General features: G+C 41.3%; 1 protein-coding gene across 1 annotated transcript in view; it reads left to right on the top strand.

Moving 5' to 3' along the window:
- The first annotated feature begins 1,305 nt into the window (after positions 1 to 1,305).
- Positions 1,306 to 21,157, top strand: part of LOC117494413 (adenylate cyclase type 6-like) — a 35,144-nt gene continuing 15,292 nt past the window's right edge. The window contains exons 1-3 of the mRNA XM_034145323.1: positions 1,306 to 1,552; positions 3,666 to 3,863; positions 4,653 to 5,544. Coding sequence (XP_034001214.1) covers positions 4,654 to 5,544 — 891 coding nt within the window. The 5' untranslated portion in view covers positions 1,306 to 1,552; positions 3,666 to 3,863; position 4,653. The remainder of the gene's footprint in view (positions 1,553 to 3,665; positions 3,864 to 4,652; positions 5,545 to 21,157) is intronic.

Here is a 21,157-nt window from a genome sequence, read left to right as displayed (position 1 = left end):
CAGGCTAGTACACTATTATTATTTGTTAATGGACAAAGGCAATTTGGAGTTTGTTTTCTCACATGAACAACAATAGCTTGTTTTCATTAATTGTTTTATAAAGCTTATATCTAACTTCTACATAACTGAATACTAAATAATAAATATAAGAATAAAATACTAAAACTGCCACAAGCGCAATAACTATATTTGAGGCAATTTTTATATTTTATTGTTTTTTTTTACTCTTTATATGTGACTATTTATTGTCTCATTGCACTTTATAATTCTTGTAATATGTACAGTAGTATGTAGCATTTATTGTATTTCTGTTTATGCTTTATGAGATGATTCTTCTAGTTTACATTTTTTTCAAAGTCACATCTGTTCTTTGAACTGGGTTTCATGGGAATATCATTAGTAGAATTATAACTATAAAGTCTATAGTGTAGTAGGTCTATACTAAAGCCAACAATAATTACTATAGCATTGTAATCTACTCTATTAGCTGTAGGCCTATTTTATATAGATAAACCTATATGTTATACGATGAGAAACTTTAATGTTGGGATTAAGGAAGGGGGCTCTTAGAGGGACAGATTATATTTTTCAAGTTTAAGAGAGATCACAAATAGTACCCGTTGGTCAAATAAATTCCACGTATATATAAAGAAAAATCTTCATCACATGGTATGTATGTAGAGATTACCAGGTAACTACTTACTGTAACCTAATGTTTAATGTTCCCAGTGGGATCTTCCAGGGTGTAGTTGTTTTAAAGGGTGAAAAGTCAACATGTTCTTCTGTGTCAACACCAGTGTTGCCTTACTGGTTTTACAGATTACATGTAATCATGTGACGGGCTGCTTACTGGCTGGTTGTACAGACAATAAAACCTAATAATCTTTGTTTACTATCTTTATTGCTATACTGTTAAAATGGCCTCCTTTAATGAATGTAAACACTGGAGTAGTTTCAGTGTGACTGCTGGCTCTGGGGGATAAAGGCATTGATAATACATGTTTCTCCACTGGGTGGTGCTATAACCCTGTCTGGGTTGGCTCAGCACTGTTTCATATTGTTTTCTGCCATTTTAAAATAGATATGCAAACGTTTCTAATCAGTGTTTTGTCGTATAATACTTGTGCTGATGTGAACGTTTTGAAAAAATTGAAGAAGAAGTTGACAACATACAGTTGTAAATCACACACCACGCACAGGAAGTGCCCTTGTGCCACCTCTAGGGGGACTCATGTGCTCACGAATGCAGCTCGTGTGAGTGTAGGCAGTGTGTGCGTGTGCGTGTGTGTGTGAGAAGGGGGAGAGAGGGAGAGAGAGCCGGAGAGGTCGAAGCGGTGGGAATGTACTGTAGCTCTGGCTGGGAAGAGCGAAGGTTGTCCGGCCAAATTCGCAGTGTTTGCTCGCTTCCCCCTGAACCAAAACCCCTCCTCCTTCCACACGGACAGACCCGCATCTGAAGCGTATGACGGCGGCTGCGTGAACACTGAATACGGAGCTAAACTGGAGCTCCACTGCGGTGTGATAGTTACTCATGTAACGAGGATGTCCAATGGTAAGTAGGCTGCCTCTCTTAAGCTTTTCCCGCGGCGGTGCTGGGAAACTGCTCTGCACAGTGTTATTGTATTTGGTGCGGCTCGGATAAACTGAAACGCAGTAAGAGGATAGAGCAGTCGGGGGAAAATGCCAACAGCTGACTTGTACTACAGTGTTTTGCTGTGACGATTGCGGGACTGCAGGACTGTACACACGAATCCTTGGTCGTTATGCAGGCAATTCATTTACACTTTAACGTGTAGCAGCGATTAGGAGGCAAATCAGCTGTTTTACACTATCTTCGGATTGGCCCACAGCATCCTCGCCAATTTCTTCTCTCCCAGTGACCTGTTTGGAGTCAAAACATAATGACGTACACGTTAAATATTGAGGGAGACAGGCCCAGTATGTGGACCCCGTTATCTCTGTAAACTGGGCTGCACATCCCTGCGATATCAGGAGATGATCCACTGCCAATATTGAAGTTGCGGGTTGTTTTACTCCTGATAAGTTGGCGAAGACGGTGATGTGTGTCTAGCTTCACTTTTTTTTCTGCAGCCAACATACTCCATGCTGACTTCAGGCTATCCAGTGGTACAGTGTCTCCATGTGTAGTGCGGTTCAAGAGGCTACATTTGAACATGGAGAGCTGTCGCCTGTAGGCTACTTGGAGCGTCCTGTTATGTAATGCGCTTCGGCCGACTGCCCGCATCCAAACAGCCTGGGCCTACACGTGTAAATGCTAAACATGTTTTTTATTTATTTTTAACATCAGGCCCGTGTTGGCAATGGTGACAGGAGTGATGCCGAAAATGTAAGATGTTGCTAATCTATAATGACATCTAAATGAAAGCATCACCATCATGTTCAGTTGTTATGCATGCATGCAGGACGGCTGACTGAAATCGGCCCATATGTGGCTCAGAGATTATATTCATATTCAATGGCAGATGCATGCATGTACAGATGGTATTACATAAGAGCCGCATGCTGCTGCCTGACCTATCGTTTAAGTATCAAAGGTGAATCGAGGATTACGTTTATTGCTGCCGGTCGAAGGTGAACTGGCCATATATTTGCATTATCCCAGACTGGGTCATATGCTAATGTATGCTCTCAATATTTATAAAAAAAAAGCTTATAGCAGTACTAGTGTCGATTATAATTTGACTGAGTTCAATAATAAGGTAGTCAGGAAAAGCTTTTCCAAGCAGCATCAGATCTTTAATGAAAATATGTATTCCCCTTTTTCAATTAGATTTGAAATCTAATTGAAAAGTCCCCTTTTTCAATTAGATTTGTTTTGTGTTTGGTGGTTGATCATCTCAAATTACAAGCTGCTGTTGATTGTAAACACGGCCATGTGTGCAGTTCATGTGCACTCTTCCCACTGTTTGTCTCAGCTCAGTATGCCTGGCAGAGATTTGCTTATTACGTTTAGAGGTTAGCAGTGTCCTTGACATGTGCTGCCAGAAGCCAGCAATAGTGAGTCATCAAAGCTAATGGGGAGGCATGGAAAATTTAATCTGGACTGGAGAGCTCTTGATCTCTGATGGTGCCCCCTCAGTAGGCCTTTGTTGTCAAATGGAGCACACCCATTTCTGCCCACTCAAGATGTTAGGGGCAGATTGCAGTGATAGAACATAGCGGAGTGCTGTCCACCAAGAAGAGCATCCCCTAAATGTTCAAAAATCCAGCAATCAGTGAAAGGTTTGTTGAAATAGGACTGTGTTTAACTCTAAAGTTTGATGGTGAAATTGACCGGTTGGCAGCAGCTGCATGAGGCAGTGATTGTCGGAGATTTTGTTGTCACAATCCAGTGTTTTGCAAACAAAACAGCAAATAGTTTCCATGCAAATGCTGTTCCAGGCTGATGGGGGAAGGTGATGAGGGAGACAAGCAATTTTCTAGATATTATTTCCTGCCTCCGCTATTATTTGTCAAACTTTTCGCCAGAGAATTATACACAAATACATGCACACGCAAACATAAATAAACAAATTTACCCCATCAACAGATGCAATGTTTTTCTTTATGTTTATGTATCCATAATGATCTTGACCCTCAGGTGTTATTTCCTCCGGCAGTGTTAGCTCAATAACATCATTTGTGTTGTTTTTGTATTTTCTCAGGAAAACAGGAAGTCTTTAGAGGCATTTGGGGGTGTATTGGGCTGACACACTGACTGTTTCTATAAAGAAGAACTGCTGAAACACGGATACACTTCTGATGCCTCGGGCCAGTCTGAGCTCATGGTGTGTGCTCGCGGGGATAAACTAGTGGCCTGGCCAAAGCGTGCTGTGTTGCTACACACCATAAAGCCCACACAGGTGAGAGGATCCTCATTGTTGTCGTTATCTCTTAAACTGACATTAAGTTTGAACGTTTTGGAAAAAATGTGCAATTGCGATTACTATAAATGACAATGCAATTGGTTTATGATTCATTATATTGGAAAGAATGATAATTTTTCCATCATTATTCATATTTTAATAGAAAAATATAATAGAATGATCATTATGTGATTTATTTTTGTAGGCTGGAAAATCTCTGCAGCACCACAATAAGTAATTTAGTATTTTTTTGGTATTTTGTCATTATTTGCCTTCAACAAATATTGTGCCTCCTGCGACATGGACGTCCATTGTTCTGCCCTATTTTGGATGCAATGTGAAATGTATAAGGGATAACAAGTTCTGCATGGAAATTAAACATTTTACGAGTGAAATTACGAGATGCTAAGTGGTTAATAAGCATGCACATTTTATATGATCTTTTGCCGAGTATTTCGTAGCTGGAAATGCATGTGCCTAAATTAAGTCAAAAGTATATGCTAGCTTTGTTTAAGGGCGCAATGCAAATTAACGAGCTCTGGATAGCGATGCTAGTTTGCATCATTCCTAATATTCCTGAAAACTAAAATAAATAAAACATTAAAAGCGACAGGTTGTGTTGAAGTTCTTTGAGTGTATTTTGTGTAAATAATAATAATAAATACATAAATTAAATAAAAATAAAAATCGATATGCTGTATGGAAAAGTTATTATGGTGTACAAATGCCACAACTTAAGCAATGTTTGTCTGTCTATGTTTCTTAACGTCCCTGTGTTTTGTTCAGGATGTCGTGGGCCAGAGGCCTCTTTGTAGGCAGAGTGGATGAGCGGAAGACAGCATGGGGAGAGCGCAATGGCAAGAAGAGGAAGGACAGCTCGTCGCTGTGCAACCCACACTACATGAGCTGCCTGAGGGACCCCGAGGACCTGGAGCTCCCTAATGCGACCCCCCAGCATTACCATTGTGGGGCAGGCACCAGCGGGGGCAACTTTGGCGTGCGCTGCGGCTGGCAGGAGGACCACTACGGGAAGAGGATGGGCGGCGGGGATCTGGGTCTGAAGGCTGTGGACCTGGGCTTTGATGATGGCGACCTCAAGGGCAGAAAAGAGGAGGAATCCGGGGAATTAGCAGAGACCGGCTGCAGGGCGATGAGTGCAGCAGACTGCTGGATGCGGGTAATGTGGGTTTTCCAATCTAAGAAATTTCAATCTGCCAAGCTGGAGCGTCTGTACCAGCGCTACTTCTTCAGACTCAACCAGAGCTCTCTGACCATGCTGATGGGGGTGCTGGTGCTGGTGTGTGCGGTCATGCTGACCTTCCACTGCATCCACAGCACTCCTGACGTGGCCTTCGTCTCCGTGCTCTGTGTGGCCATGGTTCTCTTCCTGGCCATGATGGTGGTGTGCAACCGCAACGGCTTCCACCAGGACTACATGTGGATTGTGAGCTACCTGGTGATCGGGGTGCTGATTGTAGTGCAGGTTTTTGGGGTGCTCATGGTGTACCCCCCCAGTGCTTCAGAGGGCATCTGGTGGACGGTCTTCTTCATCTACATTATCTACACGCTGCTGCCGGTCAGAATGAGAGCTGCTGTGGTTAGTGGAGCCGTGCTGTCCACCATTCACCTGGTGACCGCCTGGCAGCTGAACCAGGAGTACAAGTTCATTTTCAAACAGGTGAGTGACAGCATGTACACACAGAACAACAGCTCTGACAATATAATGGATGGAAATATCTGCTAGTGTTAGTTTAGTTAGTTTTTGTGTGTTTGTCTTACTTTTCAGTCACGGTACATTTCATTGTGATATCAACAACGTTATAGTGATTAGAGCTGACACAATTAATATAAACCAATCTGGTATTTGCTTTTTCATTTAGGTCACATTTCAAGCTAATGTGACTGTTTCTGGATTTTCCCATGTCATGTAATTTTAAACAGATTGTCTTTATGTCATTGGACTTGCCTCAAGGCAATTTTTTGTGAAAAAAGGTTCAGTTAATACAAGGCTACAATCTGATTTATACAAGTCATCCAGTGGGAATCTCCCACAGTAAGGGTCTTTTTGTTCACATTTCCCATCATACTTTCACACAAAAAATACACTGAAAGATACTGACTGCTGAACTTAGTTATCCGTTTTGGCTGAAGCCAATGCATTTTTAGCAAAACAAGGACAGTGCATTTTGTTCCATCACATTAAAGTCACATGAAGTCTCTTCATTTATTTAATTTAATTGTTTATTTGGCAGGGACAATGCACAGTAATGAACACTTAAAACATTCAAATGTATCAAGCGTAACAGTGCCAGATTTAGCTTTGAGCTAATTTCCATCTGCAGTCCCTCACATAAAACATTTAAGAAAATTACATTTTACAAACATAGCAAAAACAAAATACATGATATGCAAAAAGTGCAAAAGAGCAAGAGCAGCATACACAAGTATTTATGGTAATACATGGTATTACCATGTCTTTACGGTTAGCAAGAGTACAGAGAACAATAACAGCAGCTAATGACACATTTCATTTCACATTTACATATGTTAGTATTGTTTTAATAATCAATCTTTCAATAGTTGTGCAAATACAATGTGTTTGTCAAATGATTTCTAGATATATCTTTTTGACCATAGCTATTGCTACAGTACAGCCATTCTCAGAAAATGAAATTGGACATTTATATTCATGAGAGAACAAGGCGCATGTCTCAGGCTCGTGCTAGTACGGGCCCACTATTGTCACCATACAACTGAGCACAATGTTGTTACTGTATTCACAAGTAGAAACGCCCTACTTTCTCTTCCCATCAATATAGGGCAAACAGTGTACAGACTCCTAATCCCTTTTCCATGTCAAAGGTGCCTTACTAAAAGTAGATGGTGCTGTGGATCTCAAATGAGATTTTTAATGAGCCCATGTTTTGTGCTGTAGGGCTCTGTTGGGGTTTGTGGAAGGTCATCTGGGTTGAATGAGCCCGTTTAGCTGCATTGTGGAGTAATGTCATGATAATGTAGCATAGTGCCATTCAGGCCACAATTCTCTAAAACAAGGAGGCTATTGTAGTCAAATGAAACAGGCTGGGGTGGGATACCCGGATTGTGCAATGAATTTGATGGAAAACAGGATGATTACTTCTTCATAGTGGAGGCTGTGGAAAAGAATCAAAACTGAATTATACAATTAGAGATGGCCTCAGCTCCAAAACATTGAAACGTTTCTTTATTCGTTTTTTTCTCTTGCATGTGCTGTCAGATATTAAATTGTACATTCATGAATTTGCTAAACGTCTACAGCAGAAGTAATGAATGACCTTTTGTAAGTCTAGCCATATTTCCCTGAACATTGGATGTGTTTTTGCTATATTTGAAGCTCATATTTATAATTTCATAATATATCAGACAAGAGAAAAAAAACATTTAAAGGGGACCTATCATGCAAAATGCACTTTGTGATGTCTTTTATACATACATATGTGTCCCCGGTGCGTCGGGGAACTCACGCAGCGTCAGAAAATAAAACCCTCTCTCTTTTCCTCCGTACCGAAATCTTTTAAAAACGGGTGTACAACGAGCGGATACAGATTTGCTGCCGATATGACGTCAAATCGGCGGCGGACCCACAGAAAGTTGCTATCAGAAACAATGCCTGACGTGTTTTGGACGTAATCTCGTCTTTGTTTACAGTAGCAAGCCTCGCTAACACTCCGAGCTAACCTGTACTGTAGAGCACATGTGTTTAAAAAGCAGGAAATTAAAAAAAGAACTCACATTGTGATAAACCTGCAAGAGAAAAGGCATTTGAGCTCCATACTATTTCAGAAATAATCCTTGACGTGGTTTAAACAGGATGGCGTTTTATCACAACCGAATTTAACTTTATCTCCGGTAGAATTCTGATCAGGCATTAGCTCCGCCTCCTCTTCTTTCTTTTTTCAAGCTAACGACCCAAAATCTGAGTTTCTCTAACAGGGCTTCAAAATGGGTGATATGTTTGGTATTTTGAAAAAAAAACTTCACAGACATGTTTTATATAGGTATGGCCCTACAATATATATTTCAAATATAGCATGATAGGTCAACTTTAAGGTTTCCAGTTCATTTCTTTTGACCAAAAACCTAAACCCTTCAAGTTGTAATGATATGAAACATGGAAAATATGCAAACTCTGATATTTGGCTTCTTTTCTTGACAGACACAGATTTTGAAACTGTTGATAATTTGTCCATTGATCAGGCATTGAAAAATCTACTTTCGTTACAGCTTTAAACCTTTACGTAAAACGCAGATGTTCAACCAGTGATACTTATCAATACATTATGCCATTTACTAAAATACATTTTGATGCAGTAGGAAAAGCACAGATGTAAACAATAAAATGAATGATGGCTGTATTTCAGAGTCCTGGTAGTGTTCATGCTGGCCCGCTGGCCCCCCTTCTGGACCACTTATGGCGCATTTCCACTACACGGCCTCGCTCGGCCTCGCTCTGTATGGCTAGGCCTCGTTAGGACTGGCTCACTTTATGGCGCATTTCCATTACAGTTTAGGAACTGGGGTAGTATCTATAGTAACGCAGTGTAGGCGGAGCCGTGACGTCATCTTCAATGAGAACCCCAGAAAAACAACACAGCCGTTAGCTGTTAGCACTCAGAGCTCACAGCTCCTCATATATGTTCAGAAACTAGATAAAAGTTAAACAAGTACAAACCACAGACTGCCTGTGTCATGGTGAATACAGTCGCTGGTTTATTTATGTCTGTATAGGCCGTTGTTGTGAGTGTGGACGGTCGGAGCATATACTGCGTTAGCTTAGCCAATCTCCATTTAGAAAACACGCATTTTAAAAGGTTTTTCGCCTGCCGTCTGTCTGCAGACTTGACAAAGCATTAATTCATGGTTTTTACTAACCGGTATCAGTATGTTGTTACTTCGGCATCATTTTGAAACGTGTATTACAATTAAATCACGGTCAAATATGTCCATCTTGTTGTAGTTGTAGCCCCCCTTGCCAGCGATGCTCTCTCTAGTTTAGCATACTCAGCCCGACTCAGCCTCGTTGTCTCTGGCCCTAGACCCACGATTTTATGAGGCCAGAAAAACTGTGAATTAGGACCCGCCGGCCGGTACTAGGCCAAGTGGAAACGCAACCAAAAACAGGCCGCTGACATCACAGCCCTCTTAAACCGTGCTCCGCGCTGTAGTGGAAACGCGCCATTAAATAGAAATAAGCCATTGTTTTTTATTTCATGTTACATCTGTGATTTCCCAATATGACAACTAAAACTACAATATGGGTTATATCCTTTAATCATTTTACTGACTCTATGTATCCCTCTATTTGCCCTCTATATAATTGGTGCCATAGGTCAACACTCCAATAGGAGCTGTGTAGTGTAGTGTAGTGTAATATTTCCACTACCTTATTTTAGTACTTCTGTCCTGTTTCATTGAACAATATTAGTGTCTCTATCATGATGTTTCAGAGGCCTTTTGAACCTTAAAAAGAACACTATCACAAACTTAAACACATGATTTCCACCCCTGTTTAAAGCCGTCATGCTTGAAGACAATGCCACAAAATAACCTCAAAAACACACATGGGCTGAACAATGTGACTCTGGAGAGACATGTGACATGTGATTCTCTATCAACCATCGCTATTAAGCAACCAGATGAATGTGGAGCGAGTCTGAATAGGGCAATATTGACATAACTCTACTGGTCCAGTGAGCTTGTGTGTTAAGTACCCATGGCCTAGACTAGACAGCGTGACAACAGGAACATTGGCCTGTTGCCTGTGTGATCTCCAGAGCTGGACTTCTGATGGACCGCTGCCCCGCCTGCAGGCTTGGACCCCGAACACTTTACATTTCAACTCTCTAAGCAATCAATAATGGGACATGGGCCTAGTTCTGTTTAACTAGAGGGCCTCTCTCTCTCTCTCTCCTCTCTCTCTCTCTCTTCTCTCTCTCTCTCTCTCTCTCTCTCTCTCTCTCTCTCTCTCTCTCTCTCTCCTCCCTCCTCTCTCTCTCTCTCTCTCTTTCTCTCTCTCTCTTCTCTCTCCCTCTCTCTCTCTCTCTCTCTCTCTCCTCTCTCATCTTGGGTTTGCGTAGGGTTGTTGACTGCTGTTATCAGTAGAGATGGGATGATATATGAGTTTATTGTCGATCAGGATAAAAACATTCACAGTATGTTAATCAAGAGGAATTTCCATTATTGGGATAGTCATGAATATCCTCGCATTAGTGAATTGAAAAGCTACTAGCTCTCTTTCACAGTGGAGGAGTAAAAAATACAGGAATTCAGGTGTAAGAAAAAACTGGCATACAAGAAGTTGCTATTTTATTCTTTATTCATGCATAACATATTCAAGACTGTATTGGTAAAGTGATTCTCATATGTTAAGAGCCATTTTAAGAGTGTTCTTTTTTTTTAAAATAACGTTTTTTGGTTAGTGAAAATTGAAAATGGGCCGCTGCAGTTAGGACTCAGCCTTTGTACACGAGTCACCAGCTCTATTAGTTGACCTCCAACATTTTTTAATAATGTTTAAATTATTATCTGAATAATATTGTGAACTATTTTGACCAGAATAATTGTGACAGGAGTATTTGTTTATCTATATTTATCTATATTTATCAGCCTTATCTCACTCATCTGGATATCTTTTTAGATGAAGAAGAAATTCATTGTCCGCTCTCAGTCTCAACAGGTGTCTCTTGTCTTGCTTCAAGCTACTGAGAGTTATGAATACAGAAGGACTCCATTCAGTATGTCACTCTCTCAGTATTACATCAAGTCGGCTCACACAAACTCTGTGGCTCCTGGCGTCACATGGCCGGACTCTGGGATCTGGGAACGCTGGTTTCTTCTTCTGGGACCTCATCATCCCGCAGCCATTTCTGTGTCCCAGACTTGTTTTTCCCTTATCTGAATGTTCCCTGTGGAGATGTATATGCAGTATCAGAGCTGAGAAGATTTGTAACCGATGATGGCGAAGACAAAAGAGGTCTTTGTGAGGGACCTCCACGATGAAGCCGGGGGGGGTGTGCGGGGGTTACAGTGGTGACAAGGGGACGGCCACGGATGGAGAGTGTGAAATAATGCTGGGCTGACGCACACGGCTGTAAAAGAGCAGCCACTCTCTTCTCTCTTTCCACTTTTCTTCCTCTTTTTTTCTGTGAGTCATAATTCCTCTCTCACAAAATCGCCCTCAGATGGAGTGGCCTTTTATTTCTCAACAGGCTGAGATTGATCTCACGCTACTCATGGGAATTGTTTCCATGGATCTCCATGTTTCCCACTTTGCTCTAAAGGGCCTTGTCTGACAACATTAAAGAGATGAAGGTATAACTTTTATCAGAAAGAAGCAAGTTAGACTTCAGGGGGACCTCATTCATTCTCTCGGGGTGGCAACTTGTTTGAATGAAGTCTGGAGTAAGTTTGGAGGGACTAAGCCTTAGGCCTGACCCTCACCTCCTCAGTGGTGTACCACCCTGGCCTGAAAACAAACCTCTGTTTAGAGATGAACTTGAAATGTCATGACTGGCTTGTTAAATTCTTGAATAATATTTCATTTCTATGATCCAAACTTGACTTTTACACAACTTCATCTGTTTATATTTCACTCACTCGGAATCCTTTTCATCAAATTAAATTAAATTCAAATATCCTGACTCCAAGGTGTGTTTAAAAGCTCTGCATATACATTTAGTCGCTTTGATGGTGCTAGGGATGTACCCCTTATCTTAAAAATGAGCAGGATTCCTACTGCTTTCTTCAGCTTACTTGTGTTTTGCACACTTTATCCCTCGAACTGCATTTGGTTAAAAAAGTCTGCTGCAAGCTTCTCTGACAGCTGACGTTGTGGAAGCTGATTTACTTTAAGCTTTGACAGTTGGCTGATGACTAGCAATCATAGTTTTTCCAATCAAAGGGCATCTGGAATTTTGTGTCTTCAAAATTCCTATTATTGTTTGATCAAATCAATGTTTGTTCTTGTGCGGTTTTCCTGACATTTCTGCTTCTAAGCAACACTGAACATCTTGACATTGAATCTTCACTCCAACACATGAATGCAGCTCTCAGAGGGCTGCATGTGTTTCAGTAGCTTCACGTAGCTTTTACAGTAAGCTTGCAATATTTCGAATGGACGATGTTCAGATTATCGGAAAACATCTTTTATCACCCACTGCATGTTGGTACGGGAGTGAAGAACATAATGCAGTGAGATTTGAGAGATTGACCAATAAGAGTACTCAGCAGAACATGTTCCCTTTGCATTATCTACCTGAGTTATGGTTTCATCTCGTGATGCCTAACACTCAGACTGTGGCTGGAATTCAGACACGTACGAACCACTGCACACACATCACATGGTCCAAAACAGATTAATTTGGCCGTGTTGTTCTTATCTCACTCTCTCTCGTGGGTAAAGAAGTTTGGCTTTGATACGTGTATTACCATGACTTAAGTATGAACAGCTGTGCATGCATACGCCTATATGTTTTAAGAGGGATTATGTGACTAACTGTGTCATTGTTTAGAGAATTGATATCCAGCATGCGTGCAAGATGTCATACATGGAATATCAAGGAGCTAAACTGAAGTTGGTTCCTTTGTGCGCAGCAGGATATATTTGGATAACCAAATCCCAAATGCAGTCCTCTGAAGGGTGAGCTATTGACAGGCCGGTCAAGAAGAGAGTGAAGTCCCAAAGGTGCATGTAGTCTGTGCTTTTGTTATTGTGTGCGGATCCTGCACTAGAGGGAAAAACCTGTTCATTTGGCGGATTGTTATGGGGTCAACGAGTGTGAGACTAGTGGAAACATACTGATCCCTCTGCTTAGTGCTGGGGGAAAAAAGATACCAATCAATGAAATGTCACAGGCATGAGCAAGGCGTGCATAATGCATTTAGGCCAGTACATTGGTGTTACCTAAGAGAAAACTTAAAGCAACACACAGGCTATTATCTATGATGTTTGCTTGGGAAGTGTGACAGGGGTCTTGTAGGCTTTTTATCGTTATAATATTATCACTGTGGATTTACAAGATACATTTGTAATATCTCGTTTATTAGCTTATTTTGAGAGCTGGGAAAATATTTTTACTAATACAATAACACCTGATTTTCTACGCTTTAGTTTTAGCATTAAAAACAAAATCCATTGTTTGTTCTCCTAAGCATCAGTAATAATAAAGACAGCCTTTAAATGGCTCCATTAGATTAAATGCGATTTTATAATAAGACAATCAACAACATGTAATAGATTAAATAAGATTTCCTAAATATAGATCAGGAAATGTTTAATCAAACACTAAGCAATCGAGATTAGAGTATTAGATGCCAAATTTTAATAATTGACACACATCAACCCATGGTTACACAGACAGACTTTGACCAGCACTCAGAAATATTGAGATTTGAAACCCAGCCCTACAATATATCAGCAAATCTGGTTTAGTGTACACACACGGTCAGGAGAAGTGGAGTGTGTGATGTGTGTCTGTCTGTGTGAGCTTCATGGATCAGAGCTGCTCACTTGGCTGCTATCGAATGGTGAGAACCGATCATCAGGTACTGTTGGTGCCAAACAATGCAGTGGCTCAAATAATAGTTCCCCCTTTTTACTCCCAACCCCACCCCCTGTCAGAGAGGGAGAGTGTTTGTGACTCATCCAGTTATTGTATTACAACCAGAGGCAATGATACTAAACCGGATAACTTCCACCACCATGGGTGGGAGCAATTAGGATTTAGCGATAAGCGGAGTATTGCTCTTAAAATAAGGACGATGATAAGTCGAATAACAGCCGGACTAATAATAGCTGTGCGAGTCAGGGTTGAGGAAGTGCAGGCTTCTAATAACAGCTCATGGTTTACTAGCAACTTGGCTCTTTGCAAAAGTAAATACAGGGATTTAAGGATGACTGCCATGGCGCAGCTCCAAGAGATATATATTAGGAATCCATTAGCAGTGTTAAATGTTCATCTGTGTGCCATGCAAGCCCCAAGGCTTTTAAAGGCAGTGCTACTTTGGATCCCTTGGAGATTAGTACAGCCCATCTGAGTTCTGGGGACATGAAGGTGAATGGCGCTCTGTCAAAGGTCACTGTCACACTATCCAACCGTCTTGTTATCCCTCTATCCCGGTTACAATGACACTGTCAAAGCAGCCACGTCATATGTTGGGCTGGTTATGCATTGGACTAAAGCTGTAATTAACAAACATGTTCACTGTCATTGTACAAACCTGCTGTTGAAATGCACACCGTCCTTATCTCTTTTGTCAATACATTACAGCCCCTCTTTACCCTGCGGAGCCTCGTTAAGTTTCACCTGACAAACTTATTAAATGAAAAGAGCAGATCCTCCTAATGGTTTGTACACTGTTAACGGTTTTTCCTGTTTTAAGCACCAACCATTTGTGTCTGTCTTATTCACATTGTCTGTGAATGATGTCAGATACAATGCAAGACCCCGGCTGGTCCCATGATGCAATTTTACACACTCAGGGTTAATCCAAAGGAAGCTATGCGCCTCACGCCTTCACACGTCTGCAAAACGGTTTAAAAGAGTGTTGTCTTAATTTATCACGCTCCCTTGTCACATGTAAAAAAGAAAAACTCTTCTCTTAGGCCCCGCTCACACAGGACCGTTTGCGTTTATGCACAGTATGCGTATTCAAAAAAGTCTTCCGTTCACATGCATTTGTTTCATTTAACGTGTCTGTTCAAACGAGGCCGCTGGAAACGCTGTAGTACATATGCTGGGACTGTAAGTGGCGCTGTAACTTCCGCCAAAATACACCAAAAGCCGCGAAGAAGAGCAGCCCAGCAGCCCCCGCCGCAATGTTGCCATGGCTACCCTTCTGTTCATGCCCCGCGTGTATTTAGCAACATGTAGTTCATGTAATTCTCCATGTCCACTTGTTGCTGATGGTTGTGGTAGAGGAGCTGTATATTTTTGCACTAATATCTGTAGCATGGTCAGTAGCAGTAGCACTAGCAGTAGCTACTGACAGGAGGAAGTGTGTGTGGTGATTGCTGGTATTCAGCGGGATATAGTAATTTCCTCAGCATATGGATAAATGCTACGGGGAAGTTAACTGAAAGAAACCGAATCTGTGGATATTGCATCGACCGACGTCTCCGTGGAGAGGACCCGCTCAGAAAAGAGAGATATTCTCTACAAACACCGGGTGAGATCCTCCTTTGTCAATATAATGGATCAATGCATGAAATCTGACTCTGTTTATTTTGTTTAAGGAGTATATTGGGCGTTAACTATTCTGGTTTGCCTTTTATAATATTATTTCATTCAAGAACCCCTTGTGCGTTTAATTAACACAGCTATTTTTGATAGTTGCTACAGCAATGAGCAGGAGAGGTGCTATTTTTTTTTTTCCCCGCTATTTTTTCAGGAAATATTCGTATAGAGGTGATTACACGGACTCGGTTGACCCCCCAGAGCGTTTCGTTTGCAAATCTATCCACCTTGGGACCCGTTATCGTTTGTGGGGTCAGTTTCTATCGGCCTCGTGTTAATAATAGGGCTATACGCACGCGAAACTATGCAGATACAAGCAGTTTTCTCCTCGTGTAAACGGCGCCTTAGAAAGGGATCAGAAAAACGGTAAAGTTTTTATTTGGGATGAGGTGTGTCACAAGCATCTTCATGTTTTAAAGACCAGCAATAGCTGCTACACACATTTCCTGAAACATTCAATATGCCTGAATCACAGATCATATTTGTTTTGTTATGTATATCCTTAAAGGACCAAGCAGAGGTGGTTCTCATTAATACAAACCCTAAGACATTAGGGCTGAACGATTAATCGATTTTAAATCGAAATCGCGATTTTAACTGACGCAATTTTTTTTTTAAACTTTTTTTTTCTTCTTGTGTGTCAGTCATCCACACCAATCAGAAGTGCTGTGCTCCACATGTACCAGCCATTGTTAACCAATCAGAAGTGGCCCATGGTAGAAGGTGATAGACAGATTGATCCAATCACCTGCCAAGTATTTTTGAAAGTGCCTGCCCTTTTCCAAATGGCTTCCAATGGAGCTTTCCTAGATGGTTTGGTGAAACAAACCATCTGAGTCAGGTTAGTAATGCTCCATCACATGTTTCTATTACAGGGTGAATCTTAAACTGAAGCTTGACTTTAAAGCAACCCAACGGAAGTTTCATGTAAGTTTAGTTCTTTCACTCGTAGCTCGGGCTGCGGGGGTGCTAGAGACGGGAGCACGTTGATGCGACCTTCCTAGCCGGAGATATGGTCGCATTTTACAATAAACTTCCGTTGGGTCGCTTAAAAACAAATATCGCAAATCGAATCGCAATATTGGTCAGAAAAATTGCAATTCGATTATTTCGTCAAATCGTGCAGCCCTATAAGACATACAATTACAGTTTCAGGTTGAAATATTCAAACCATGTGTAGAAATCAACACCCATGCTTTTATTCCTGTGAAAGCTGCTGATGTATCAGGCGTCACAAACATGTCACATGTGACTTTTCCTGAAGATGGCCTGGGAGGCGGATGCGTTACATGCATGAGTTCAGAATCAGCTCATCCTCGACCGAGCAGCTCATAGAAGCAAAAACTTAAGTTGATGCGGTTACCAAACTGCTCTGCCGTTTCTGCTGTTTAAACTGTAACCTGTTGTTCTTGTCCCCGTATTGATCTGTATGCTTTGTAGTAAAAGTCAATATTGTGTATGGTTGGGAAGGACAGTGGTTTAAACTGTGGAGTGAATGTTTGCAGATGCTTATATAACTGGACAGAGAAAATAAACTCTTGCATGTTTTTATTGGAGCCGCAGCATCTGGCCCACACACACTATCTCATTTAATTCTGTTACTCACTATTTAAAGACTTGCTAGAGGGGAAGAAAGGTCTAATTCTAAACAAATGTGGTACCATGTTGTCACCAGCAGACATTTTCCCATTTTGAAGTTAACTCTTAACATTTCTTTCACACTTGTCCCTGTCAACGTGAAATGGTGGCTGTTGGTTAATGTTGTGCTTAAAATAAGATGGAGGCATTAGGAGCTGAAATGTGAATTCCTGGACGTTTAGCTCACACAGTTCAAGGTCCAGACTCCCTCACATAGTTCAAATCTGTGAGAGCGGCCAGCAGAGGAGTGAACGCAGCGGCTGCTTGGCTGCTCGGTGTATTAGGCGAATTAACCAAATCTTGTGGTCCTTCAGCCGCCGTGCTGTAATTGCAGCTGGGCCTGTGAGGGTGTGAGGGGGCAGGAAGTGAGGGGTCAGTGAGGACACAGCTGGGAGGAGAGGGTTGTGTCCATCCCTGCCCACTCCCCCCCCACTGACAAACATCAGCACGACTTTATCTAATACAATGAGGCATTTCATAATAATGTGTCTTAATTAAAACATTGTATCTGGTAGATCATCATTTAAATGAGGAAATAGAAAGGCAGTGGACATCTCTTGTTGCCATTACTGAGGCTACTACCCATACTACCATCGCTCCCAATGCTACACAAATATTCTACTTGAACTGTTTATATATGATATGAAAAGATCTATCTTTCTTTCTATATATATATTTGACTTAATGGTTGCGTTTTGCTGCATCCCTGACAATACTATTTTTCTGATAACAATTAAAACTGATGATATTAATAACAGAAAGCGATAGACAGCAGATCCAACACACAAACTGAACATAAATATTATGTGAAGTTTGACATTTGAAATACAAGATGTACAATTTGAAATTGAAACAATCAAAAATGATTTCTTAACAAAAGTGCCAGATATTCTCTGACTCTGGTTATTTGTTGCTTTTCAGGATGTTATAGTATGATGATACATTTAATATTTTTGGCTTTTGAACGGTTGGTTAGAAAAACGAACTATTTAAAGACCTATCTAGATTTGGCAGGCGTTGAAGCTGCACCATTAGGCCATGTAAAGTGCATCTGTCTCTTAAAACCTGACTCTTATTTAATGTAAGATCATTTTTAGGCTGTCCCTCTAGTTCACAGACACTGGGGAATGTTTGGGAAAAGAGGGGAAAGGGACAAATTATACATGTCCTAAAGCAGACCTTAAACCCAGGAAGCTGCATGGTGAACTACAGCCAAGTGGACTGAGCCACAAGAAAGTGAAAAGGCGGCTACAATGTGAGTTCATGTGACCCTGCTGTTTTGATTTAGGGAGCGGCCTTGTTCAAAGCTATCAAATGACAGTGTGTCTTTTATACACTCCCCTCTTTTACTATTATGTTTTCCTCTGAAGTCTGTTACTGAAAGATCTTTTTTTTATTCAGTTTTCATACTCCACAGATACAGTGTCGGAAAAGATTGGTAAAATCAGAGCCTGCCAGATGCATGTTGTCCTTATTGGAACTGTTGAACTCAAGACAGTCAAGAGTACATTTAAAGCAGAGTTATTGAACCAGAAGGATACATGAGCATTATAATATTTTTTTTATGTGAGGAAAGTCATGCTCATCAAATTAGAAAAGCGTAGGTGGTAGTTGTAACTGGTGGTTGCAGTTTGTTTTCCATGATTGCTGGGAGATTTTTGTCCTCATGTTTGGACAAAGTTTATTTGCAAGTATTAATTTGGGATCTGTTTTTCTGACAGATGTGCGGCTTGGGTCCAGCTCTATTTAGCTTCACGGAATTTGCTTCAGCGTTTCACAAAGATTAAATCGGGGCCTCTCTGGTCGCCTGAGACCAATTTTGGTTTGGACCGAGCCGTGACGAAAAAAAACAAAGCTCTAAATCCAGATGGCAGAAACCCAAGATGGCAAAGACAGACACCCCCACCCATCTGCAACATTTCACTTTATAAGGAATGACTTCTTTCCTATGTCATTAGTTACACATCATAGTAACCCCTGATTAAATCCGGACTAATGCAACACAGTCTCAAAGTGTTGTCTATTTATACCTCTCTGGTACCAAATGTTATCTTTTCAGGCTATGAAGAGCACTATGTGACTGGGCTTTGACTTTTATCTCTGTAAGGCATTGTAAAAGCTCCAGATGCCTATCAAAGGTCATGTGCTGGAGAGAAGCCCCCATGTCAACAGCAGTCAGGGTCCCCAGAGCCAGTGTGTCGACTTATAGGATGTAGCACTTTGGCCTTTTAAAGTTTGGACCTTGGCTTCAGTGGAGCTCAGAGTTGATGGGATATCTCACAGACTTTTAAATACTCCAGGATGAATCAAAAAATGGATCACATGGAAATTGCATTTATTTATTAACTGACACTGTCATACGCTTACCTCTTCTTACTGTCATAGGACTTTATATAAGTTACAAATTGATCAACATGTGACCACCTTAGCTGTGCATACAGAAAAGGCTGCTACAGTTGCCTTTGCTAAAGTTTCTTTAGACTAACATAAATACTTACTGAATGGGCCTTGGTGTGAAAAGCTCATTTGTGCACATGTACATTCCAACGTGCCTGTGCGTGAGGGAAGTGTCCAGTGGGATATTAATAAAGACAGAATGGATTTGCTGTGTGTTTGCCAAGCCAAAATCTTTTCCATCCCCTTCTATCATTTGTTCTTTAACGTATTATCCGCCTGCCTTACTTTATAAAGCACCTTGCCGGGAGCCGCGCCTTATAAGCCAATGTTTGGACTTCTTTTAACTTCACCGCCAAGAGGGTCCTGCTTAAGTAAATGTCGAGCAAGGCCCGTCTTAAACCAGCCAGAAGTTTGTAGGAACAATGTTCAGGAGACATCCGTGGAAGATACTCAAAGTCCAGCTTAGTGGTTAGAAAGAGAGTGGGCTTGTGCTAATGAAGAGAAGCTTCCTCTGCTCTCCTCACATTACTGTTAGCAGAGGGAAGTGTCAGAGCGGCCGTGGGTCGGTGCTGGATTTGCAGACTTGGGTGAAATAAGTGCAGCAAGAGACACAACAAGCTTCAGGATCAAAGAGCTGCCAGTCTAAAAGGAGACACACACACCGACTGACACACACTTGCATATAGCCAACACACACAAGAATTATTCAAAAGCCTCTGTGAATGTTTCTGCCTCTAATCTCCAGACCGTGTGGTGACTAAGCAAAACTTGGCATTAACACAATCCCCACACTGAAGTTTCACCTATTCAGAACTACCAGGCTGTCATATTGAGCTATCATTCAAGATGTAGTCTGTCAATTGTTGATCAGCTCTAATACTGCTTGTCCTGAACGCACAGAACTTGCTAATATTCTTTGGCTTTTAGGAGGTTTCAATACTTAAGATGCTGCTCCTGCTTGGCTTTGCATTTCTGAATAAATGTGAATTCCAGCAATACTGTGCTTCTTCCTGTGCAACGAAAACATAAATCCTGCATGTGGGATCCAATTAGGCTTCTTTCAGACCAACTACATGTTTGTTGACAAAATATCCAAACAATTTGATCAGAATGTCTTGACCTTGATTGAAATGTGAGCGCTCTCACAAAGAAAGCGGAACTGGCTGAATAAAGATGAGTGTGTTTCTGAGAAGCAATGTCCTGGGAACTACAGGTTCTACTACTGTGTCTCAGTAAAGTTACAGTATATGGTTCACTTTGTTCAGAGCCATCTGTTTGGGATTCATATGGTCAAGTTATATCATGGACCTTCAAGACTAGCGTGTCAGGTCTCCATTGGTGGTCTAAAAAATGTAAATGCAGGGCTTATCAGGATGCCCTGGTCTCTCAATGATTTCTGAACACAACAGGATAATAGCTAATTGAGCTACAGTGCGGCACAAATTCAATGTTGCACTTGATGAACATTTGCTCACCCAGTCATGTCAAGAACAAGAGTGCAGCCTGCTGTATAGGTCCTTACACCTGATCTCCAATAGCCAAATGATGAGGTGTCTCACACCCCTCGACAGATATAAATCTTTAAAAGGTTAACTGACAGCCGGCATCAACCATTCTCTGTCATCCTGCATCAAGGAGTTCAGGAAAGAGTGCTTCTTGTTCTTTTCCCAAAACCTGTTTGAAGGCACCTAGATGCCTTCGTACCTCTCAGAAATAAGAAATGAGGATACATTTCGGATGTTCTGTTGTTAGTTCTTGACTAATGTTGTTGCTCTCTGCCTGCTTCAGGTCCATCAGGGTTTGGTAGTTACCCAATACATCAAAGCATGTTTGCTTCTGCACCTGCTAGCATAGTCTGTGTTTTTTTCGCTTACTGGTGTGTTTCTAATGTAGTTTGGCCATTTGTTTTCCGAATAGGAGCTACCAACGACTCTCTTCAAATAAACAGTGGAATTTGCCTGCCTCTGTCCTGTGGTAATGGTG

This window comes from Trematomus bernacchii, unplaced genomic scaffold (genome assembly GCF_902827165.1).
Source record: "Trematomus bernacchii unplaced genomic scaffold, fTreBer1.1, whole genome shotgun sequence".
Lineage (NCBI taxonomy): Eukaryota > Metazoa > Chordata > Actinopteri > Perciformes > Nototheniidae > Trematomus > Trematomus bernacchii.
This window is presented reverse-complemented; position numbering and strand designations above follow the sequence as displayed.